The sequence below is a fragment of the Anoplophora glabripennis genome, unplaced genomic scaffold, assembly GCF_000390285.2.
Source record: "Anoplophora glabripennis isolate ALB-LARVAE unplaced genomic scaffold, Agla_2.0 scaffold20, whole genome shotgun sequence".
Lineage (NCBI taxonomy): Eukaryota > Metazoa > Arthropoda > Insecta > Coleoptera > Cerambycidae > Anoplophora > Anoplophora glabripennis.
The window spans coordinates 1,010,002-1,037,770 of NW_019416362.1; the positions used below are offsets into that span (position 1 = coordinate 1,010,002).

Here is a 27,769-nt window from a genome sequence, read left to right on the forward strand (position 1 = left end):
ATATTCCGGCTGTGTGTCTAATTGTTTCACAGGATACGACAATGCGGTTTCTTAATTCGTCTATGGCTTGCACTGGAGTCGTATAAACCAAATGTTTGAGGTGACCCCAAAGGAAAAAAACCAACGAATTTAAGTCGGGAGACCTCGGGGAGCAGGATTGAATGCCTCCTCGACCTATCCAGTGATTTGAATACATATTGTTCAAATATTCACGTGCAGCTAAACTGAAATGGGGAGCAGCACCATGGTGCATAAAATACATTTGCAACCTTAATGGCAATGAGATGTCTTCCAAAAGTACGGGCAATTCATACTCAAGAAAACGGGGATAAACATCTCCAGTAAGCCTCGGTGGAAAAAAAAATGGGCCTATTAAGTGGGCTCCCACCATTCCGACCAATACATTAAGTGAAAACTGGTGTTGATGACGGCCTTCTAATATTGCATTTGGGTTCTCGTCCGCCCATACATGCTTATTATGGAAATTCATTATGGCTTTTCTAGAAAAATTCGCCTCATCATCCGTGAATAGTACTTCTGCTAAAAATTGTGGATTTTCCCCAATTTTTAGTCGTATCCATCGACATAAATCTAATCTTAACAAAAAATCAGTCGGTAAAAGTGCCTGAATCGGTTGGATGTGATAAGGGTATAGAAGATTATTTTTTAAATTCCTAAAAATTGTAGAACGACTTGCATTTATGTTTCTAGCAATCTGTCTGGTACTTGTTGTTGGAGTGTCCTCAATTTCATGAAGTACGTCTTCCTCCAATTGTAGGGTTATTGCTCTGAGGGGTCGCCCGTTTCCTGCGGTAAATTTTCGAAAACTTCCAGTTTCACTAAGACGTTGATGAAGACGGGTCAAGATAGTATGATGAGGAATTATACGATTAGGGTATTTCTGCTCATAGAGGCGCCTGGTGGCTAATGCATTACCGTTGGCAAGGCCATAAAGAAAATGCATATCGCACATTTCACTATTTGTGTAATTCATTTTGATAAGCAGGAATTGATAACTACACAGTTCAAGTAGGTACTTATTAAAATCACACATTTAAGCTATTAATTTTTTGCTCGAAAACGAAGCAAGATATCAAAAAAAGTAAAGAGACAAAAAAGTTATATTTTTAATCGCATAATTAGAAAAAAATATGACACCTAAGAAAAAGCAGTGACGTCTCATATGTTTACTTATTAGTATCAACAGGAGCGAGTCCCCGGACGCTGAAATAGATAAAGTAAATCAAATTTCGTCAGAAGACGTCTGCCGTTCTTATGAACAAATGTACCAAATTTAAAAAAAATCGAAATTAGGGTTCTCCAGATATTAGTAAAAACCTTGTATTTTCTCTAAATTTCAACACCCTGTATCTCTGACACGAAGCATTTTCGAACATAGGTTCATAGGTAAATTTAAAATAAAAAAATCCTGAAATTTTCTTGATAGATTTAAGACAAAATCCAGTTTGTGAGGATATAAAATCCATTTACTTATATTTCAAAAAATGTGTAAGTTTGAAAAAAACTTTGACCTGCCCTTGTTGCTCTCGGGCTAAGTTCTGTGGGGGCGAACCGGCTTGTTGTTGCTTCTAAGATCGCTGCGGCATAAGTATACAGGCACACACAGTCTGCCGGTATACAAAACTCTTCCTAACCCGAATTTCACTCTTTTTCTATAAAAAAAATTAATGATACCAATGCTGACATACCAATTAAGGAAACGCCGTTATAATAAAACAAGGTCATACTCAAACAACAAAGTAGATAAGGCATTGTGATATGTTGGCTATCATTTCACATCGAAATTTCTAAATGATACGTTAATCATAAAATATTAATTATGGCGCCAATCGTGCGTCATCTCAGTACCCTGTTAAGGTAAAATTAGTTGAAATTAGACCCGGGAGACACCTGGAACACTGCAGACCCTCGACTTAATTTTTATGTCGATCCAAGAAGCTTGTTAATTATCCCATGGCCAACACCGACAAGGGTCACGGCCCAACAGGGACGGATACAGGCAAATTTCCCAAAGTACTGGAAGAAAATGGCTAATTTGAATAGAACTTAAGAATCGACAGGTTCGGATCGCGAAAAATTATGTTAAATATTCAACTTGAAGAATATAGATAGATACACATTTATTTAGCAAATGCTATACATACAAACGATTACATAAACTCAAGCAACAAAAATCCTATTAAATGAAGTCAATCGATACCAAAAATGTAGGTATGCAAAGTTTGGTCAAATTTGACAAGGAGAAAATTAAAATTAGGCTTTGATACCTGCAAATAAATTTAAATTTTTAGAAAAAAATTAAAAATTGAAAATGTCAAGTGTTACATTATTTTTTTACCTAATAATAAAGTGCATAATTTTAAAAACAATATTCCTTATTTCTTACAACTTTAAGTATTTTTTTTGATAGAAACATTTTAATGAATAACAATCTTTTTATAAAATATATTTCGAACTGAACTAAAATAGAAAACTTGAGCGAAATACAGAATGATATTACTGGAGTTTGATTTGAATAAAAATAATTTTATTCAAAGATTTACTTATTTCTACTTTTACACGTTTTATTACTTTCAATTATCGTGACTTGACTATATAAAAACAGTTTATAATTTAATAAATAATTTAGACATGTCTCTAGCTCTGCATAATTTTTTTAAGTTCAAAACCCTAAAAACAGATAAGACATTTTACGTTTTATAAAACTTTTTCAATGATAATTCTTTCGTCGAAATTTTTCGGGTACGGCCCTGTCCCCAAGTAAGTAATTACGTAAATTGCTACACATTTCCTAGCAGGGGTTGATGAAATCGATGTCACGCGTTACCAAAAGAGGTATTTGAGTGACTGATGCCTCGACCTGATAAATTGGATACGTTTTTAGCGCTGCGGTTTTCAATTCCCTATCCCCCATCTTCGTCCGTGTAATTTCTTCTAATCAATATTTAGGCAAATGCCGAGATTCGCACAGTCTGCCGCCGGTTCAGTCAAATTGTGGATCTACAGGGTGTCCCAGCCCTAATATTTTGAAAACCTAATAACTTGAAAATCTGAAACGTTGGAGCAATTATAAATCGGATTCGGATTCATCGCGTCGATAGCTTTGGGACAGTATAGCCTGGATTTTTTATTTAAAATTTTGTCGGTCTGTGTTATTATTATATAAATTTCGAAAAAACTACTGCTTTCCGAGATATTTGAATCCGATAGTACTTTCTTAAAATATTATAACTTCCTTAAAATTTTGGCCACAGGTGCTTTGAAACTGTTTTCACTGCCCAAACTCTGTGGAATACCACAGGGTACTGTACTCGACCATTTCTTCTTCTTCATGTATGTTATACAGTATTAGCAATTCGAGGATCTATACATAAGGAGATACATTTTAAACATACCATATAACAAATCAATCCTCCGATCCTTTTGACATGGACATTAATATTGAAGTGATTTATCTACTTTATAAACAGTTTTTTATATTGAACTAATATAAAGCACTTAACCCTTACTGTCTCATTGTATTCTTAATACGGAATAGCTTTAAGACTATCACAAGCAATACATAAAAGTTATTGTTAATAAACAGCTGTAATATGTTATTAAATGCCAACCTTACAAGTTTCTAATGAAATTTGACTTCTTAAATCTTCAATTTTGCATATTTGTTGATGGTTATGCACTGAAATAAACATTCATTTGATACTGAATAACTTGTGTAGTATAAACACTGCAATTGATACTGCGCATATAGATGACACATGGCAAGAATTTCGTATTCGTGTGTACTAGGATATTGTGCTCGATCTCACATTATTTTTCTTTCATTTCCATGCCTTCTGTATTGTCTATTACATTTCAACCCGCTAGTTTACAAAAGGATACTAATCTTGGTCTTGAGGACAGTTTAGAAATTGACCCCTATGACTACTGTATAATAAACGTATACTTTTTTATACAGTTTTGTTAAGGAGGTATATGAGGGTCCGAGGGAAGTGAGCGCAGGGGGGTCCTATGCTTTTCTCATGGGACTAAAGCCCGCTGCCAATTTGAAAAAATTAAATTCTATTGAAATTATTTGCGATAAACATATATATAGCAAATAAATCTACTCATATGCACATATTGACTAATTAACAACATAAAAATATCATATTTAAGTAGTTTTAAATTATATTGGCAACAGCGCTAATAATTGACTAGCAATTGTACACACTGCGAACCTACAGACCTCGGACATCGGAGATATTGCGCGTCAAATTCGGTAAAGATGCGTAGGCGTTCAAAAATGTATTGTGTGTAAACTATGTATTGTTAGGGTATTACTTCGACTGGGGACGTTGTTTATAAAAAACGATAAGAAGTGAAGGCCATGGCGCGGAAATTCGGACTGAAAGGCAGGGACACGGGAGAGAGAGAACGACCACAGACGACTGACGAGGTGTTGTGTTGAGAAAAATTGGTCATTGTTGTATTGTTTTATTCTAAAATAAAGTTATTTAGTGAAAAACTGTACAGTATGTACAATATAATTATTATATATAGCAAATATATTGTATTATCCTCGCGAAGATTTGTATCCTTTATTTAAAATCCGTAAATCATGTGATCTGGTAAACCAACGAGAATTATGTTAATTTAGTTCTAAAGAAATGAAATGACACTCGCGCCCAACTCTCGTCCAAGTCGAAGAAAATGTTGGATGCAATTTTGAAGGTTCTGTGATAGAAATTACATTATTACTCACTGTTCGTGTTTTTCATCTCTATTTTAGTAATGTTACAAAAGTTTTGCAACTATAACTAATTTTTTAGATATATTATTCCAATAAATATATCACAGCTTCCTAGACTTTTTTAATTAATCTAGTTTTTAAAAACATTACAAAAAATCATCTGTTGGGATCTACGAAAAATGTATATGTTTGAAATCAATTTCGTTTTTATCAAGTCTTTCAAATGTATTCCCTCCTCGCTGTCAGCTGATTGCGACGTTGCCACATTAATCCTTAAGTCAGACAGAAATGCAATTATTGGTTTCTGTTTCTAATTAATACAGCTGTACTATGTTCAAAACTTACATTAGTTTTACATCAAAAATAAGATAATACTGTGTACTATCTATGGAAAAGTTTTGTTTCACAATTTCTACATTTTTTTCACAGTTATGGGCAAAAAAAGAGCCGCACCGTCTATCTTCGCCGTATAAACCTATGTTAAAATGAACAACTTTCAACAACAATTTCTCAAAATCTAGATTTAAAAAAAATTCAAAAAAATATGACGCACAGTGGGAGCACTGGGTAATACGTTACATAAATTTCAAGTACATCTGTGCTTTTGAGTAAACCCGATATACCTCCTTAACTAAAGCTGATTTTTTTAAATGGCAGTCAATTTTTCTTTCCGTATTCTATCTATTCACCAGAGAATTCGAATTTTGAAAATTCTGTGTCAAAATCATTATAAATGACATTGCTACCAACATAATTCAATAACGATAATCTACAACACTTTTAATGACGGTTGCGCCGCCTCCGTATTTTTCCAATTCGGTCTTGCGAGTCTACCATCATTGAAATGTAAGCCTCGGCATCCCATTTATTTTTCTCTCTCTGAGAGCATTTGGAAAGCTTCGGATACGCGTAGTACGTGCATTCGTATTCCCGCTAATGTATTCGCCCGTCTCCATATGCAAATTAATGACATAAAAGTGAGGTGGCAACCTGGAGTTGGCGGAGTTTTCTTTTCTCGCTGGAGAAGTTTGTATCGAACCGCCTCAAGGAAGATACGAAAATGTACCTATTCAAACACTCGGGTGTTGTAAGTACTTGAAAAGTGTATTATTCGGTTAAAAAATTGATTAGAATTTAAAAAATTTACTCTTCAAGCGTTTTATTAAAAAAATAACATTACACACGTAGAATTAAAAGAAACATACTTTTTTTATTAAAAATTTTGGTTACTTTGATTTAAAAAAAAATGAGACAGTTGGCGTTCCTCAAGGATCCACTTCGAGCCCTCCAGTTATGTTACATTTAAATGATTCTTAAGACGGTTGAATACGATGTCAGTAACTTGTACAAGTTATTCAAATTAAATCCTGGATTTTAATACTTGCTTAGTGTAAATATTTCGTACTAAATTCTAACACTGATTTTAGTAAGGTGGAATCATCACTAAAACGAGTGCCCGCCTGCAAAAAAAGTGGTTTCAGTCGCGGTGATGCTTTTTCAGGGTCGCTATTGAGATGCCGACAGTGAAGAAGGGCGAAACGTTCGAATAAGCAACTTTTTCCATCAATATTTATTTATGGAAGATATTTTATTTAATATTAAAACTTTTTATTTACTTCAAGATTATAAAAAGCTTATATGCAGGGCTACAACTTTTTAATTGTCCAATACAGGTATCTTTCTTATTTTAGAAGATACAAAAATAGTTAAATGAGCAAAAATGTGCCGATCACAGATTTGTTTTGTTCGTTGCCCTTGTTATTGTTATTTAATTACAAGTTGCTGTGTTAGAAAGTATTAGAAATAAGAAATATTACATTATGTAATTCATAGAAAAATTCAAATGTTTCAGATGGTTACTTGATATTTTTAATAAAAATATAATTATATTCAATACCTTGGATATTTACTTATAAAAACTCCATAAATTATAGATAAAGAGAATTTCCTTTTCCTTCTAATGAGGCAAAAATTCAATATGGCATACATAACAAAAACAAAAGGTAACTACCCGTCAACGCACATTTTTAGAGATATGTTAACACTGACAGCAAAAATCGATTCCTCACATCATATTATGTCAAACTACACATTTTTGTCCTAAAATTTTGAAAAACAAGTGAAGTACGACTGAAGAAAGGATTAGCCGGTTTCCTTTTAATTTCTTCTTACATAAAACGTCTTTTACTTAAAATAATAAATATTAACGGAAGAAAACTGCTTAATTAAAGAATAGACCTTTTTAGTAGTGACGTCACATACGCCAAATAATAGGCAATCCCATAGTGCGCACTGTCATGAAAAATTACTCGGTATATTTACTAGCATAAGTGCCAAAAAATGTCTTCTTTGTCATAATCTTAAATATCTGGCAATATTAGAAATATTTAAGAAGTTTCAAACCGCAAGCCACAAACTAAAAGAATTATAGAATTTACATACAGTGTAGGAAAGTACCGATGGTCTATCAGAAGTTACGTGAGAGCGATAAAGTAAGCCATAGAAATCCATGTGATAGACAAGGATGGCTATAATGAAGTCGTTTAATAGTCAACGCCCATTTCGCCCTTCCACAAATAAGATCCACTTCTTATTTGTGGAAGGGCGAAATGGGCGTTGACTATTAGACGCCTTCATTATAGCCATCCTTGTCTATCACATGGATTTCTATGGCTTACTTTATCGCTCTCACGTAACTTTTGATAGACCATTGGTACTTTCCTACACTGTATTTAAATTTATAAAACAATATTGACTTTTAAAGTAAATAATAAATTAAAATTATATCAATGTTACTGAGCATGCGCATAAAGATAATTTCATGTAAGCGAAGTAGCCAACAGGATATCATTCAAGAAAAGTTTGGTTAAGGTTAAGAGTACGTCTATAATAAACTACTTGAAGAAAAAAAACACTCAATAAACACACTGAGCACCAAGAAAAACAATAAAAATACTTAGTAGAACTAGAAAATACCAAGATTAAACAAAAGAAGAGAAAATAAGCTAATGATGACAGCGACGACTTATCAACAAGATATCACCTGTATATGAGGCTATTCTTTCCAAGCATGCGCATTAGGAATAAAAAGGTTAATTTAAATTTTTACTTTATTTATTTAGGAATACTCTATTATATCGTTTTTTGTAAGTTTTAAGCACATTGGTGTATCTATTTTACATAGCACGTGTTGGTTGTTCTTAAATACTTCCAAATTTTTGTAAAAATAAATCAATTTGAAGTTGTTCACTTTTACAGTATATTTACACAAAGGCCAGATTTGGTCTGTACAATTTCAACTATGACAATTTGTTGCAGGTTGCCTAAATATATGACGTCACACTAAAAGAGCCTATTGGATATTTTAATACAAATTTACGAAAATAAAAGTATTCCAGATTCAACATATTTTTTTGCGTATATTGACTGGACTATGTACCTAAATACAACTACTCTTAAAAGCTTGCTTTTGGTAATTTGTTGAACTGACATCGTGTTCAGCGGTATTTTTATAGAAAGTGAAAAAAACACTCACCTGTTTGTGCATTTCCACATTAAGGCCATAGGACATTTCGTAGTACTGAAAAAAAACAAAAAAAAATTATTATTTAAATTCCTTCGAGAATATCATTGAAAATGTCATTCATCTGTCGACTTAGACATTTCGACAATAAAATTAATACGTGTCAAGAATTTTAAGCAAAGACTGTAATTTTGTTTAAACCCAATTTGTTTTCTGACATCACCAACAGTGGTGTCACCGCCTCACGAATTCTGTCGGCCGAACGGGAAACGAAAAAAAAAAACAATAGATTACTTCTGGTGTTTCCAATCGAAAGTACGATAATTCAAAGAAAACCTCGCCGCGCCATAAATCACCGAGGAAGGAATTTCAGACATTTTTAGTTTGGGAGACGGTCCTCCTTTATTGAGTGTTGTCGGTTGGGAGCCGCAGAAAGCACCGTCCAATAATATGTGCGCGGCGTTTTCCGTCATAAGGATTTTTAAATGGGGAATAGGAAATCCGAAAAATCCGACCATTTGTTATTATGAAAGCATTTATGTGTCTAAAGCAAACAAGAGGAGCGCTGCTGGGCTGTCAGGGCCTGCTGCAGTAATGCACACTTCGAGCTACCGATTCGGAAATCTACTCCATGCGGCACCGAGCAGGGCCGGACTAGAACGAAAATTGTTACCCAGTTATCATCACGATAAAGCAGCTTTCTAGATGAAGGTTAATTTAAAAAGAAAGAAAAAAAATAAAATTATAATAAAGAAACTAATAGACAGCAAACAAGTAATGAAATTTTTGTTTTTGAATTAAGGTTTTTTATAAAAAAAAACAATCGGCGAGTGTCAATTCAACTTCGCAGCCGTGTGTCAAACAATTTATGGAAAGGTGTTTCGAAATATTGTCAAAATAAAAAATAAAAACGAAGAGTAACAATCTTGACTCTATTTTAAAGCTACTTTAAACAAATTCAAAACAAATTTTTCTAAAAAAATCTTATCAAATAGAGGTCTTTTGCATACTTAGATTTTTGGTATCGCAGAACTTTGTTTAACTTCATTTAATGGGATTTTTTAGGAAAAATTACTTTGAATTTGTTTACCAATAGAGTAAAAAATATGAGAGCTAATTATAAAATACTTGTTAAAAAAAATCGACATTTACGATAAGTTATCGATCAGATTTTAGTATGTGCAGGCTTTAACTTAAAATATTAAAAAAGAAAGTGACCAAGTGAACAAAAGATTTAAATAAGTGAGCTGACTTCTCTATAATTAAAAACTACATAATATTAACAACCTCTATTTTAAATATACAGGGTGTGTCTTTTAACACTTCCGCTGTCAATATCTCCGAAATAAAGAAATTTATTTTAGTCCCTCGAATAGCTTCAAATTCCAGTTAGAATTGTTAGTTCAAATCTTTCTGTATAGACGGCGTGGCGATACTAAAATAATTTTTGATTCCTGGAACGTAGAAATGCGGGTCATCTGCTAAATTTTGAGTAATTTTTGTAATATAAAGTTTTTCCCAATATTTACTTGTTTTCTAGGCATGTCCACTTCAATAGGCAATGTATGATGTAACAGGAAAATCCATTATTTTATTTAAATCATACTGAGACAAAATATTCTTTTAAAATATTGTTATAATGGCTTTATTCACACCACATACTTACTAACAATAAATTATAAAAAAAACAAATGATCAACTACTGAAATAAAATTGTACAATGGTAAATCTTATAAGGGGCAGAGACGAACCGTATTTTATCAAATATTATTAAACAATTCAGTCATCGGTGGCTCATGTCATTTGTTTAAAATGAAACATGTATGACACATATTAGTTTTGCAATAATTACAGTTTTGTCAGCTTGCGTCTTTCAATTTAACTATACTAGTTATAAGATTTACCATTGTACATTTTTTTCTGTAGTTGATCATCTGTTTTTTTATAATTTATTGTCTGTTACTTAGTATGTCGCGTGAATAAAGCCATCATAACAATATTTTAAAAGAATATTTTGTCTCAGTGTAACTTAAATAATACAATAGATTTTCCTGTTACAGTCGACATGTTTCAAAAACAAGTAAATATTGGGAAAAACTTTATATTACAAAAATTACTCAAAATTTAACGATCTTTCAGATGGACCACCTTTCCACGTTCAGGAATCGCCACGCCATCTATACAGAAAGATTTGACCTAACAATTCTAACTGCAATTTGAAGCTATTCGAGAGACCTAACAACCGCAGTTTCCGGAACTAAAATAAATTTCTTCATTTCGAAGATATTGGCAGCGGGAATGACACACCCTGTATAAGATGTATATTTAATATTGCAATATTGCAATGGAATGGGCCAAATTCTACCATCTCTAAATTCTACAATAAAAATTGATGGCAATAGTTCAAACAATAGTACCTAGTTCATTTTCAAGATAAAAGACGATGAAGTTAGAAACGAATTAACTCAGTTTTTACCATATCTGTTCTAATTTTACAGTGGCATGCTAATATTACAGTGAACTTTTTTCAAAATAAACGACTAAAATAAAGTAATACCGTATTTAGAATCTACAACATTCTACTAAAAAAGAATGTTTACTGGTTTCATATGTATAAAATAAAATGCACCATTCAAAGAAAAAAAAGTGCAGTATCGTAACCGACTCCTCAAAAATCTGCTACACAATATAAAACAGATTATACATACTTCAAAAAGTCACTGAGAAGAAAATGTTTGATAATGTGTTACTAGTTCATTTTGAATACAAATTCCCAAAATTGGTGCTCTACTTAAAAAATAAAACGATCCGATACTGTACGAAAAAATGTAAGATTTGACGAAGTGGAAATAGAAACATTTAGACAAGAAGCTCCCGATGGACAACTTTTATTAATGAAGATAATTCAACCTACATGAGGACGAACTAAATTTGGTCGCTTATTTTAATAATTGACATTTACGGAGCTTAGGGCCAAATTATTTAGAGTAAGTTTAACTTACAGTTAACTAACTATAAGCTTAGAATGTGATTTGTTGCAATTAAAACGTATCGACACCAACACATTCTAATCTTCCAGTTAGTTAACTGTAAGATAAACTTGCTATAATAATTTGGACCTTATTGAAATATGCCGTACATGATTAAAACCATAAGATCAAAATTACATTAAAACATAATATTCTGTTTCACCGATTGTGACTGGCGTAATTTTTCAAGGGATTCTCTTCAACCAATAGCGATCGCATTGTCTCGAGCGTAAACGTAACGGTTGGTCCTTGTTCACTGTAAGCGAATGTTTCAGTATAGTACACATTTAATAAGAAATATTCTCTTATTTTGAGATAACCCATAATATTTAGACATGTAACATGAGTACAATTCGAAAAACTTGCCATTTTTACTCACAATTTATTCTATCCTACAATGACCTTACTACTAATACCTCAATTGATTTCAAGTCTAATTTATAACCACTCTTAATATTAACTTTAAATATTACTTTATTACTCCATACCAGTTAAAAACCGATTTTAGAAAATCAGCGAAAAATAACTGTCATTTTTGTCCGTTAACTCTCACTGAATTTCGTGTCAGTACGGCCCTGTACCGCCATTTCCCTCGACGTCAAATTTGTATGGAATAATTTGATAGATAGATATGTAGCAGCGAGCGAAATGCGCACACAAGATATGTTTGATTTAGGTCCGGGTTCTTTTTTTTTCAGGACCCGACGCTGAAAAATATGCAACTGTACCCGGGGCTTTTATTTGCATTACTTTTACATTTTGGCGCTGTTTCGCCGCTTCTTTCCAACAAAAACAAAAACGGAGAATGCACGGGAATATAACTACAAGTTCGAAACGATCGAGGAGGAGACGAATCGAAAAATTGATAGTCGTTTTGTACAAATTTAAAGAGTGTATCTGCGTTTTCTAATTTTCTAGATGGAGAAATTTCAAAAATATACAATAAGGGAAATTTATTGTTATACAGGGTGTACCTAAAAGGTCTTTACAACGGTCCACCAGATGCAGGGCAGCTCAAAGTAAGTCGATTTACAAATTACAAATTTCAAATAAATCACGAAAGTTATCGTGTCTTATCAAGACTACCTTTTTAGTAGTAAATAATTTAATCAAAATTTTATACTTAAAATTTTTATTTCCATTGGCGTAGAATTATGGATTGATATTACTAATAATTTTGATCTGGGGTTTATTGCCCTATAAGATCAGTGTCAACTTACCAAAAACAGATTTCCAAATTTCAACTTCAGGGCCGTATACCGCCCAAACGGAGCAACTTTGAACTAAGGTAAGTTTAGCTAAATTGACTTATTTTGAGCAGAACTGTATCTGGTGGAGCGTTTTTGGAACACCTTCCATATTATACCTACTTAGAATCTATTATAATATCAGCTATTACTTTCCAAAATTTTGTAAGCGAATAATCATTATTAAAATGTTTCCCAGAATTAAATCATTAATAATAATTTTTACCTTTGTACCTTGTACCTTTTGTACCTCTTATAGCTGCAGAAATTGCATGGTAAGCAGCCTGAAGAGAATCACCTTATTTTTATATGTATATTACTGGAAAAATATAGGCGACACTAATTGTAACAAGGCTTCGCAGCGTTGCCAACTTAAAATACTCTGTAGTGTTAGTTATAGAGAAAGTAAATAATAATGAATCAATGAAAAGAATGTATAATGACAACCAATGACATTTATGATTAAGCATAATAATTTCCAGTTTTTTCTCGTTTTTTCATAAATGTGACGTGTTTTTGTTAACAAAATTTTATAACACGATCTGATTTTTTCAACAAATAAGTACTGTTTTTAAAATCACAAAAAGTCATCTTCTAAACTAAATTTTTACCATGTTTAGTATAAGTTTATTATACAGGGTGTCCCATTTTAAATTACGCACCTGAATATCTCGTCAGGGAAGCTACCAATCCGAAAATAACCCTTACGAAAGTTGTTGAGTTCGGAAGAGGGGAGGGGGAGACTTCAAATTTACCTTGACCTTCAAAGCAATTTAAAGGTCATGTCTAATTTTTATAAACAGGAACCTCTATTTTTGACCCCAGATTCGGAGAGAGCTTAAAATTGTATGTTTAGACAGGTAGGCTCGTTTACGTTTAGGTAGAAACGTTCGTTTACGTTTAGATAGGTACTTAAGGCTATTCTTCTTCGTCAAGGTCAGATTGAAGGACACCATCCAATGTCCTACTCCGAAACTAACAACTTTTGTAAGGGTTGTTTTCGAATTGATGGCTCCCCTGACGAGATATCAGGTGCGTAATTTAAAATATTTTGTCCTTCAAATAACCTTTAAAGGTCATTCCAAAGAAAAGCCCTAAGTACCTATCCATAAGTGAAATTTTGCGCTCTTTCCGAATCCGAGTCAAAAATAGAGGTTCTTATTTAAAAAATTTGACTTTCAAATGGCCTTCAAGGTCAATGTTAAGGGCAAATTGAAGGAAATCCGATGTCCCCCTCGGAACCCAACGACTTTCGAAGGGTTATTTTTGGATTGGTGCTTCCTTGACGAAATATTCAGATGCGTAATTTAAAATGGGACACCCTGCATTAATTGTTTGTTTTTATTTGGCCTAATAAGTTTATTAAAGATAAGTTGACTAAAAATCATTTTTTTAGGTTATAATTTAAATATATTTAAGAAATTGGAAAAATTAGAAATGTAGTAGGTAGTGGTAAAATGTGGAAACAAATTAAATTAAACTATTCTTTTAATTTTAAAATATACCAAATTTTTTCCTCAAAAGGTTTTATTACCGTCATTATCTTATTCTCATAACTTCACTATTTCATATACGCCAAAAATAAAAAAATTAATGAAAATATAAACGAATATCACAAGAAGTATTATTTTCCTATAACATTTCATAGACTATTTAAAAGTAAAGATACAAAACATATTTAAAGTGAGGTTAGTTTACCACTACGAAAAATTCGTGTTGACAAACTGTCAAGTAATACCAACTAAAATATTTGGTAAGCAACTAAATTTGTTTTATATTGGCAACAGTGCGAAGCCTCGTTACAATTAGTGTCGCCTGAGAAATATTCACATCGAGACAGAGAGCGGACGGAAGGTACCTTTTCACGTCCCCCGTAGAAAGCTCGGCGCCCCCGCCTCCGTTGCCGCCGCCGCCGCCGCCGCAAGAGTGACATCCGGACCGCACCCGCGAAGCAGCGACCATAAACAGCTATTTCACTTGTGTGTGTATCAGACGTGACAAGCACCTTGTCGAGCTCGCCGGTAATCGATACACGACCCCCTAACTGGCTGCACCCCCACGCCATTTCGCCGGATGCTCGGGCCCGAGCAGCGGCGCGAAGAAGGGGACGCAACGGGTGCCGTCGAAGAAATCACCGTTTTACACGATTTTTTGCTAGTGTTCACATTAATTTGTATGTAGATATTCGAAAAAATAAAAAATTGTTCAAAATAAAATCAATTAATAGTATAAATACTTTTATGTTATCATGTTCGACTAGAAGTTGTCATAATATTACACTGGCAACTCTATCGCGTCTTATTTCGTTGCCAAGATGGCAATGTCAATAATGGCCAATAGTAGCTACTTGTCGCGTAAGTATAAATTTACAAAACCCTTTTTATTTGCAACAAAACACATAGTCTCACTCAACTGATGAATTGAACAGCTTGATCGAACTTATCTTGTTCGCGAGAGACGCAGATCAAAAAGAGAGTCCGCAGTAGAAGTGACAAAGAGAGAAGACGTTAATTTTTACTGGTAAAATCTTACTTAGATCTGGTAAATACTGTTATTTAATGAAGATTTTACATTATACATGGTTTTCAAAAAGTTTGGAAGCCCCCCTCTATCTCAGAAAATACTGCTCAAACAAAAAAACGATTAGGACAAAAGTTGCAGGGTCTTGAGTGAGCAATCAAACGGTGACCTTCACCATGACCTTGAAGGTCATTTAGAGGTCAAGTTGAAAATTTTAAATGGAACCGTATACTTTTGACCCCGGAAATGGTAAGAGCGGAAAATTATACGTTCGAATGTGACCTTGACCATGACCTTTACCTTGACGATGACCTTCAAGATCATTTAGAGGTCAACCTGAAAATTTTAAATAGAACCGTATATTTTTGACACCGGAAATGGAAAAAAAAATAACATTTTTACGTTCGGATATGACCTTGACCTTCAAGGTCATTTAGAGGATAAGTTGAATATTTTAAATGGAACTTTTGATCCTGAAAATGAAGAGCGAAAAATTTTACGTTCAGATGTGACCTTGACCATGACCTTGAGGCCATGGTAGTTTCAAGGTCACAGTATTTCCAACAGCCTGTCTCCGAAGGTAAAATGTACTCGGGGTTTTCGGGGTCACCCTTTCGATTACTGGAGGCAAATGTTCCCGTTTTAAAAACTATTTTGACCTTAAAATTATGTTGAAAGTTATCGCTATCTTTACTTTCGGAACAAGGCCGAAGTCACAACAATATCACCATCCGATAGCCAAGAAAATTTTTACCGTAAAATTTTTTTCGTAAGAGCATTATTAAACTTAAGTTCTTTGCTTACGTTTGACGTTACAGTTACCTTTAGGTCATGGTAAAAGACATGGTATAGGTCATTTTTTAATTTTACGCTCACTCAATTTCCGCAGTCAAGAATATCGGGTCATTTATTAAAAATCGACTTGACCTGTAAACGACCTTGAAGGTCATGGTCAAGGTCATATCCGAACGTAAAAATTTCAATTTTTTCCATTTCCGTCAAAAATATGCGGTTTCATTTAAAATTTTCAGGTTGACCTATAAAAGACCTTGAAGGTCATGTTCAAGGTCACATTCGAACGGAAAATTTTCCGCTCTTACCATTTCCGGGGTCAAAAGTATACGGTTTCATTTAAAATTTTCAACTTGACCTCTAAATTACGTTCAAGGTCAAGGTCACACCCTGCAACTTTTGTCCTAATCATTTTTTTGTTCGAGCAGTATTTTCTGAGATAGAAGGAGGGTTCCAAACTTTTTGAAAACCCTGTATTTTGAAGTATCTACCTTTTAAACTTTATGCAAAATTTTAGAGAAAAAAAATATAAAAACAATGGAAAACCAACTTATTTTTTTTTAAATCTACAATGGTTACTGAGATACATAGTAGTGTATAACGTAATTCGTTATTGCATGAACGACTTGGTTAAAAATAGGAGCGAAGCGAGCAATTACAAGAAAATTCCTCATTTTTTAAGGTAACGTATTCGTTAGATTTAAATCCAGATTCATTAATGACCGAACTGCTATATCCACATAGAAATAATGTCTTCAGTCGTTTCTAGATTATTTTGGCCTATAAAAATTCAAATCGGTATACGAACAAGAGAAACTGGAGATCCTCTGACTTTTCAAATGTCACAGACAGCTTCTCCATGGCCTTTTTTAATGTGACTAAGATCAGGGGAGCGTGGTGGGAATTAAAATTTTTGTGGATAATATAATGCGTGTTTCTAATTTTTTAAGACACGATTTTTAAAAAGTCTAAAACTATGACGATTTTCTGCGCGATTATAATTAGAATATCCCTTACTTTAAAATGAAATTTAACCTTTACAAAATTGTAACTGTGCAACAACAAACGAATGTATGTACTAGCACAAAAATTTATATTTCTATCTCCTAATAAATTTATCTATCAATAAAATCTTTGTCTCCATAAGACGACAAATTAATTTATTTGGCAGCTGGAAAAACTGGCCTTTGCAGTAGAAAATGAAGGGCCATATTTTAGACAGAAAGTAATCATTTTTCGGAGTTACCATTCGTCATTTAACTTTGCACACCCTGTATCTTTTAAACCGTCAATATTGTTTAAGCCATGATTGACCCAATCAGGGTGCAAACATTTAAATCAACTTGATTTAAATCAAGATTTAAATCGTGATTTAAATCGTGATTTAAATCAGTTGATTTTTTATTTTAATCATGGGAATAAATTTAAAAAATCTACTTTTTTAAACGCGTTTATTAAATCGAAAAATAACTGTAAAAGTTACAAAACTATAAAATATGATTCAATGAACACATAAAGTTAATATCTATTCATCAATAAAATAATATACTTTCTGTTGTAATATTTTAATATTTTTAATAACTCAAAAAATAAATGTAAAAGGTATAAAACTAATATATCATATAACACAAATATACCTAATAGTTATTCATCAAATAAAATATTACACTTGCTGTTGTAACGTTTAAACAAAAACACCAATTTGCCTGCCTTCTCTACTCCCAGTCGATTCTTCAATTTAAAATGGACTAATCCAAACGAAGAAAAAATTCTTTCCACCGACGCCGATGATGCCACAGCTCCCAGAAGTTGCCTAGTAATTTTGATAATCGAATCTCCATTGTTTCCAAATACATCCTTGTGAGATATCCACCATTCGATTTGGAAATGTTTGTTATTGTATAGGTGCGGCGAATTAGGCATTATTGACAGGAAATAAGACGTTAATTACTAGAAAATGCGATTTAAATAAAAAATTTGATTTAAGTCAAAAAAATCTGATTTAAATAAAAAAAATCGGGTTTTTTGATTTTAAAATAAAAATCATGATTTTTTTGCACCCTGGACCCAATAGCCAAATTGTAGTCTCTAGTATTTCCAATACCTAGTTTTGCCATTCTTAATGAATCACTTGTATAGAAGATACAATTTCTTAAAAACATTACGGCCGGTTTTGACGCCCGCGAATTTTTTTATGTTCAAATTCACAAGCTACTTGACTGAAAAGTTTTAAGTTTGTTTTTGTATAATACACCTTAAAAGTATCAAACTATTAGTGTGGATGGGAGTTACGAGAAGCTCCAGACTTCCTAGTGACCCCCTCTTGCTGTACGTTAGTTCCGCCACTTCACAGATGTAAATTTAACTGTCCATAGGAAACTCTTTCCTTCACGTCTAATTCCGCGCCGTGGTGACATGAACTGGCCTGCCAGATCACCAGATTTGACTGCACCTGATCATTATATTCTTCGCGAAAATCGGATAGTTCGACAAAAACCACGGAAATCGATCAATTAAAAGAAGCAAGAGAAGAAAGAAAATGTTTTTGGAAATAACTCCCATTGCTTTTCTTTGTAGAACGAATTCTACCAATCCCTGTATGTTGCTCCTTCAAATAGGCCCTCTCCTTCCAAAAACACATCTCCCAAAGACAACTCCGTCTATCCAACGTCTCCGGATCCCGACCGCTGTCTAAGATGCGGCGCGCAAAAACTGAGCCGGCTCCTTTAGAAGGCGATGCCTTCCAGGAACCGCGGGGGGGGGGGGGGGGGGTTGAGGCGAGCGGGAAGCTAAACCGCAACACCTACCGCCTCCCATGTTACACCCAAATAACTTTATATGCAGTGTAAAACAATGCAGCCAATGCCGGCTGGTATTATGCTTTCCAGATCGCGTATCGTCAGTTCAGTGGCGGCGCCTAACGCCCTGATTTATGGATGCCGCCAGCTCGCCGTGCTCCTTGAGAAAATGTGAAGGCGGCGGTTCGAGCAGATGGAAATTACAGACGTGCAGATGACAAAAAAAAATGCGCTTAAATTTGGGAGGAATGGAGGGTAGGCTTTCAAGAAAAGGGTCTAGTAGACTTCAGTCTGGGGATCTCAGCGGCCAATCTATTATATTTCCATCCAATCTACCCGTTAGGTAACATTTAGTTCTAGTGATTATGTATGTTCGTCTGTTTAGTGACTCTAACTCAACCAATTTCCATTTTCCAGGTAAAAAAATATGACATAATTTTATCTCACTTATACCAAAAATATGTGTTGTTACGTCATTAAGCCAAAATTTCAAATTCTAGTACCAAACGTAGTAATTTTTAGAATTTTAGAACAATTTAGAAGCGTGTACTTTTCAAATGAGAAACATTTTTATTTGATTTAAAAAATCTAAAAAATTTTGGTCACAGCTAAAAACATGTTTTTCGAAAAATGTACGTGGAATTTTGGCCTAAATTCTAATAGGATATGGGTCAAGAGTGTGTGGTTTCCAAGATTGAGGGTGTTCAAGCTGAAATTCTTGAAAAACCTTTTTTAGAATAAGTTCAAAACGCCTAAAGACAAACAAATTATAATTAGACATCGGAAACTTTGTGGCAAAAATTAAGTAAATATTATGCTAGTAAGCGGCAATATTGGCGTTGTAGTAGCAGGAAAAGGCTAAATCTGTGGTCAAGCCGTGTGCTGCTCTATACTCACGATACACAATACCAGTGACTGCCACAAAAACACGTGCCATACACTCGACCAAGCACTCAAACTCAAACTCACTCACATACGCACAAATGAAATAAAATGCACAGCCAACGTCACTCGACAAAAAAACTTGAATTGTTAACCGGTACGCCAGGTAGACAGGGTGCCGCTAGAAACGTATCGAATAAATTGATCGATGCGAAGTTTCAGATCAGAGGCAGACATGTACAAATGTGAAATATATATCTGAGATAACTAAGAAATCTACTGAGATTACTAGGAAACCTAGTGATTTTTTTATCAAAGAGATGTCAGCACCTCTTCGGTAAAACTAAGAGCTTGCATAAAATTTTGCTCCAACTTTCATTTTCAATTTTGGTCGTTTCCTGTGATGACCTACGACATAACTTTTTGTTTGTGTTTTTACAGTTTTTTGCGTATAATTTAGTTCAAATGAACTCAAGCCGATATATAAACTACTTTTCTATCTATTATATTTATTTCGGAAATAGGGGAACCCCCCACCAAGTGTCGCATTTGACCCACCTTGTACATATGTTTCAAGTGGGCATATATAGCTTTTTAAAATCCATCCATCTACATTTTGAGAACCACTGTCCACGTGGAATATTGAATTTGAAGTGAGAAGTACTTACAATATTTGTTGAGATAGAATTCTACGAGAAAAATAAGCCAATAAAGTTCTGTTATCGGAATTACTGTAACAATTTACCACAGCAGGGGTGCCTTGAAATTTTCTGCGTTATTTACAGAATATTAAAATATGTATAAGGTAAATATATGCAAAGTAGATTTTTTGGGTTAAAATGTGTTTTTATATCTTTTACAACACAGTACATAGAGTACAAATTATAAATAAATTAGAAGATAGTAAAATTATAAACACGCTGACGCTGGTACAAAAAAGGAATAAACAAAGAGACATGTATTTAAGTAACCTGCTACAGCTCCTAATTCACGCCACGTCGCCAATGTCTTTCTACCTCGGGTGTCGAATGCTGTTAATTCCAAGAAAGTGGCGCAGGGGTCTTCTTGGAATTCTATCCCAACAAATATCGTACGGACTGTATTTTGATTTTGAACACATGTGCTTCAAATAAAATAAAACACTAGCACATAACGATTTTCAAAGCACTAACTTTTTACCGCAACGCTCGTCTCGAAAATCATGTAAACAATTGAACATTGGAATTTATAAATTATCTGTTCAACATTGCAAAATTGATCATAAAAAGTGCTTACCCGTTAGTAACAAGTAAATTTGTAGATCTCTCTCCGGACAAGTTGGTCTATGAACATCCCCGCGTCATTATCGCCCCATTCCCAACTACTCCCCCCGTCAACAGATGAGCGGCCAGAGGGCAGGCAAATTCGCGTCCACTGCGGCCGGAGCCGCATACACGCGCACTTTGTACCGCAATCGATCTGCGGTCGCCGTAAGTAATATCATTGTCGGTAATGTAATCGTGGGAATGCCGGTAATCACGACCGGTAATTATGATTGATGCGCTGCGAGACGCACGGACCGACCGACAGATGTACGGCTGCTTGGGCTTTGATCGTAATGGAGCTTTTAAAAGTAGTTTGTTAATTGCTAATGCTTAAATTTTGTATTATTTTTTCTGATATACGAAAAAAAAGAAGATACTTAACAGTAATCGCAATGCATTACTGTGAATCAAAGTATGTGTTTTCTCTAAAATATAACGTTTTTAAATTTTGTGCTAAAAATTGCTACTAGCATTTTCAATATTTAACTCTTCCTCAATAAATATACAGGGTGATTCACATAAAATGGTGACCAAAAAGGAAATCTCGTATTCTCCGGAGAATTTGAAGGGTTTTTCTCCTATAAAGTTTTTATCTAGGACGCTTCGTTAAAAAGATACAGGGTGTTAAGCTTCAATTTTTTTTTAAATTTTTTTATATAATTTAAAAACTAGTAGGTAAGTGAAATAATTTGAAATTGGGTACATGTATTTAAGTAAAAATTGTCCAAAATCTGTCCTAAAATTTACATACACCAGTGGCGGAGATACAGGGTATCGCTGATATGTTTTTCTAAATAAAATAGTACACCACTGCTTTATGGTAACAATCATGATATTTTCAGATTTGTCTTTCAATTTTCTACAAATAGCTACTCTTTTATGTTTTTCGAAAAGACCCTCGATTTTTCGAGTAAAACTTAAAAAACGAACTGAGAACACACTTCGATATTCGATTTTCAGTTGGTTTTCTAAGTTTTACTCGAAAATCAGGCTTTTTTCGAAGAACATAAGAGAGTAGTAATTTGTAGAAAATTTAAAAACGAATCCGAAACGAAAACGAAAATATCATGGTTGTTACCGTAAAGCAGTGGCGTACTATTTTATTTAGAAAAATATGTCACAGATACCCTGTATCTCCGCCACTGGAACATGTAATGTTTAGGAAAAGTCCTCAGATTTTGCACAATGTTTACATAAATACTTGTGCCAAATTTCAAATTATTTCACTTACTAATTTTTAAATAATTTAACAAAATTAAAAATATTTTTTGAAGTTTAACACCCTCTATCTTTTTAACGAAGAATTCACCTAAGAACAGGATTTTTGGTCACCATTTGCGAATCACCCTGTATACCTAACTGGTATTTTCTAGCTTTAAATAAGCGTAATTTGATCTAAGGTATTGAGAAGTATTTAACAAGATTGAGAAAGTTTTTTTAGAAACTTCGAAATACATAGAAATCTCAAAATATCTCAAATCCTAAATACGATGAAATAAATATCTATTGGGTATTTACGGGTTTTCGTTAAAGTTGAGATAACTTTGCAATTAAAGAATAGATTAAAGATATCTTCTGCTCTTCTTTAACCTCAAAGTATCCCGAAGAAACTCTCGAGAGTTCAAACCGCTGCGATTTTTCTTCTGTTGTGATCTAAATGATGGAAATTGTCACGTTTGCTAAAAATCAGTTAATGGATAAATTTTTCCTCTTTTATTCATTTTTTTTTTTATTGGAAATGTTTTTTCGCAAAAATCCATTTTTTCATCAAAAAATGTACATATATCGAAAAAAATTAAAATCAATCAAAAAAAATTCTTCATAAGTTTTTTTCGAAATTTTTTATACAATATTCACAGTGCTACACAATGGTCAAAAAAATATATTATTTTCGAATATACAGAAAAAAATTTTGGGTCACTTTTAAAACACCGTTTTTTTTTTGTAATTAAAGTTCGTGGAAACGATTTTTGTACTAGAGAACTCAGTAAATATTCGAAATTTGCGGAAGAAAATACAGCAACTGATTGGGAGGTAAACAATTTTATTGAATTAATTTTTAAATTTACAATTTAAAAATAAGGTGGAAAAAAATATTTTTTTTCTCGATATTGTTTAACATTTTATGATGAAAAAAAAATGGATATCTGCGAAAAAAATTCAATTTAAAACATGTAGGATGTAAAATTTATTCTTTAATTGATCCTTAGCAAAAGTGACAATTTCAATCATTCGGATCACAATGAAAGTAAAATCGCAGCGGTTTTAACTCTCGAGGGTTTCATTCGGGTACTTTGAAGTTGAAAAAAAATCGAAAATATCCTTAATCTATACATTATTTGTAAAGTTATAAGTTTAGCGAAAATCCTTAAATATGCAACTTTTCACCTTCTTTTTTTCTTAACACCGAAAAAAAAATGTTTTGTCTAATAGAACTGGCATGTGGGACTGCCAAAAAAAAGTATTGAATATCTTTAGAAAGGGACGCACAAATTTTGAAAAATTTTTTTGCTAGATGTACACAGCACCCTGAATAAATGTTTAATTTACTTTATTATTGTACATCTGTTCAATATTGCAAAACTGATTATAAAAAGGTTAGTATAGTCCTTCCGATCTCAATTGAAGACCAAAGAGCTAGGCGGTATGCAATAACTCAGCATTGAAATATTTGAAAAGCTTGTTCCCATATTTATTTAGCCATACCAATATACAGGTGTGGTCACCTAGTTGAAGAATGCGCACGGGGGCAAACCGCGCACAAAGTAAGCCGCACTGGGTGACCGGCCATAAATTTCAGTTGTTGACAAATTGCCTAGCAGTGCAGTGCAGCAATGCGGAATTTGGTGTCATTCAGGTAATTTAAATTTATTATAAGCACCTTCTATTAATCATTCATATTATTGCGAAAGGGAGAAATAAGAGGGATATTTTGTTTACTAATATTAATACAACATGGCATCTTTGGAATCCTTTTGAAACGGAACAAAACGAAATACAGCCTGACAATATTGAATTAGTAGAACCGGTTGTGAAACAGATCCGATTTAGAATTTAAAAATAAAGATTTACATGTTCAATGTCAGCGTTTTATTTTAAATATTTACGTTTGTTAAAAAAGTTAAAAAAGGAAGAAAATGAAAAATCAGATAATGAAATTATAAATAGAATTCACATATTCACTAAAGTTTCAGTGTCCACAATTTTTCGTGTTATTAAACAAGGTGTCACTGCATAAAAAGGTCATTGCATTGAAGACATAAATAATTAAAATATGTTGTTGGCTAATAGAAATTTTCTACACATTATAGTGTACAAATTATTATTTTTTACCTTTCACAGAAAACTGTTTTAGGGACGCCTATGAAACTCATTAAATTTTATTGCTAGGCGTTCTCATACATGTTCAACAGACTTCGGAAAGACTATAACAAGTAAATTTATAGATCTATCTCAGCGAAACTATCCCGACAATCTATCTAATAGACCTGGAAGATGGAACTGCCAAAATAAAAAGTGAGTACCTTTAGAAAGGTAGGTAAAATTTTTTTTCGGTAGATTTTTTTGATTTCTTGGTGGTCAATGATAAAAATTTTTAACTTTCAAATGCTGAAACTAGAAACTTCAAGTTTAAATTTGTTTTGTTCTACAACCAAGTCTTTTGAAAGTCACCTAAAAATTTTCTCTCAGTCTAGACTGATATACACTCTCATTTTGAAGTACTTCAAGGTTTTCAATGCTTTACGATGTAAGTACTTCCGAGTCATACATTTTCTTACACGGTTCTGCAAATACTTCCGGCGCAATTTGTTTTCCGGTGTAAAAACGATATCGCAAAAAACGCGAGAAAAAACGGGGACAACGACTAGGGGTTAAGAACGGCTTCATAATTCAAGATGAGTAATACTGTTTTCATGTAATAACCTTATTTAAGGGGATTGTAAATCGCGTCACGTTCGGAAGGAGTACCGGCCCCGCCGCCCGCCGCCGCCCCCCTTCCGCGCACTTAGCCGAGTTTCGCCCCCCTCCCTGCGGAATTATAACTCGACACAAATCTTATCAGATCCCCGGTTATCTTCTCTCCTCGGATCGTCTATTACGCCGCTCCCGGACGCCGCCGCCGCCGGCGGCGGTTCCTTATTTCTTCATATGATAACTCGGTTCGTTCGGCGACAATTCGGGAGATTTACGGCGGCCATTTTTGAACGCCGAACGCCTAGAGCCGGCACCTACGCTTCGAGGGGGCGGAAAAACCGTAAAAGACACATTTTTAATTTTCACTTTTGCAGCCGTATAATAAATGAACCGGACGGTCAGAAACAATTATTTTTTTCATTAAAATACGCATTTTGTGGTATTAAAGTGGAGGGACAATTGACTTTTTACTGAAAGAATCGTAACTGTCCTACATTTACATAAGCAATTCTGTTATGTCGCTAAGTTGGCAACGCCAACAACGGCCAGTGCTATCTAGCCTTTAGTCGCTGTGACTGTAACGAAGTCCGTATAAAACGAGTTAATTATTCTCGGGAGAATAATTGCCTTTTCACTACTAGTACTAACTAGTTTTAAAACACTCGTAAAAGTATTGGTTCTTTAATAACACGCTGGTGTTGACGGCTACCCGATTCCGGCAAGTGCGAAAAGTCGCTAAGGCTGTACTGGCGCGCAACAAAGCGGCGAGAAATATGTTGTCCAGCAGCTAATTCATTCGCGATGGAGACAATGTTTAGATACACCGAGACAAAGATTTATTAAACTCATGTCGCTTTTACTCTCGGTACACTGGTATTGAATAGGTCTGGCGTAATTCTAATAACTATTTTCATTTTATCAGCCAATTAATGTATACTGGGTGTAACATAAAGGTTGGGAATAAATTAAACGGTGGATTATTTGGTTTAAAAAATAATTTTTTCTCATATGAAGTTATGCTCTACGGGTTTTCTTTTCCAAGCTACAGGGCGCTAAAAAGTTTCAAAAATTTAGTTTTTCTCCAATAAATTTCGAACATTATAAGATAATGGAACGAAATTTTAGCCTTAGCTTAATTTGATAATCCCCTAGTTACAGAAAAAAAATTCACTTTGTAAGTTACTCAGTGGCGCGCGTACGGATTGTACCATAAGGTTTTTCGAAGAAAATTGTGGTACGCCACTGGTAAAAACACCTTTTTAATATTTGTTTATGATCTACTTTTTATTTTAAACAAAATTACCCCCTTGCGTTTTATTTCTAGCTCTTGTAATTTTTCCGTAAATAAAACTTTTGTAAATACCATTTTATCCCACTGCTAACAGAGGAATATAAAAATAACAAAAGCATTATGAAGTACGCATTGACTCAGCCACCGAACATGGTCAAATAGGCATTGAAAAAAGATTTTTGCATTGAAAATGATATTAAAAAAACTAAATTTTCTGAAATTTTTTAACACCCTGTAGCTTGGAAAAGAAAACCCGTAGAGCATAATTTTATATGAGAAATATTTATTTTTTAAAATAAAAAATCCACTGTTTAATTTATTCCCAACCTTTATGTTACACCCTGTATCAAAAAATATAAATAACAGTGCCAGGGGTGGATATAATAATGCCAGGCCGACAGGGCAGGCATTGGAGTGCCGCTAGATACGTATCGAATAAATTGATCGATGCGAAGCTGCCTCTGCAAATCAGAGGCAGACGGGTACAGGTACAATGACGTGGCCGCCCTAGCATTTCCGACCTCTAGTCATTACATTAAATTATTTTTTAAATAAAAATAAATATGATTCATATATAATTGTTCTTAGGCTTCACTCGAGGCTTCACATCTTATAAAAAGGTTGACATTTGTTTTAGTTTCTATATATTCTAAGTTTAAGTGCAGTTATCTTAATTATGTACCTCCTTCTTCTGTATCTTTAACATACTGCTACTTACATTCGTTACAATAGCGTAGTTCTTAATCAGCTACTTGTAGTTTACTATCAAATTAAATTATTGTTGGGTTTGGTTTTAAAAAATTGGTAGGAAAACCTTTTTTCCCAGATTTAAGTTGCATTTACTAAAAACCTGAATCAAACGTTGTTTTGAATCGTAAATTTTAAAGATTATGACAAACAATCGTTTCACATTTATTGATATTAAACGTTTAGTTTTATCTGAAACGTGAAAAACCGCGACATTTTTAAGATAATTGTAAGTAAAAACAACAAGTTTTTCTCAACTGGTGTTTGGACATTGTAAACGTCTTTCTGACGCATGTGTGTTTACTGGTATGGCTTCCCTCAACTACAATTTGACAAAATCTTCACATTTTCAGTAACCCGGTATATAGAAAGCATTTTTGTTAATTTGTAATGAGAGTCCGACATTAAAGTTTGGTCAAACATTTTAGTTGTCTGCTAAAAAGCAACTTCATAGACTATTAATAAATAATGATATTGTGGGAAACAACTTCTCTGCGGACTAAAGCCCCTGCCGGCATTGCATTACATTCGCAATATTTGTAATACTCCAGTTAATAAAAAATTATTAATACTACCTCATCTAAAATAATTAAAGATATTTTTTATTATTATTTTATGTAGCTAGAATTGTACTGATTACTTGCCATTAAAAATAGCAACGGAATCCCTAAAAGAACGTGAAGACACGTAAGTGTTTTCACAAGCAATTTAAAGGTATGTACAATATTAATTTCCTTCAGAGCTCGCCGAGATTTAAAGTTATCCATTATAAATGTGGACACGGAGGTGCCAAGTATTTTAACTGCAATTTGAACTTGGCAGATGTTCCAGACCGCGATAATTTGTATTACAATTGAAATAAACTAAATCGTTTGCCAGGAAGCCGTAGATTAAGTGATCGTTTCGAAAAATGTATCTACAATTTATTGCCGTGTACATTTAATGCTTTTACACGATTACGTCTTGTC

At 33.6% G+C, this 27,769-nt stretch overlaps 1 protein-coding gene across 2 annotated transcripts in view; it reads right to left on the reverse strand.

Moving 5' to 3' along the window:
* Positions 1 to 27,769, reverse strand: part of LOC108907394 (protein groucho) — a 251,560-nt gene that overhangs the window by 36,112 nt on the left and 187,679 nt on the right. For both annotated transcript variants that reach the window (XM_023454257.1, XM_023454258.1), the window contains exon 4: positions 8,289 to 8,333. In XM_023454257.1, coding sequence (XP_023310025.1) covers positions 8,289 to 8,333 — 45 coding nt within the window. The remainder of the gene's footprint in view (positions 1 to 8,288; positions 8,334 to 27,769) is intronic.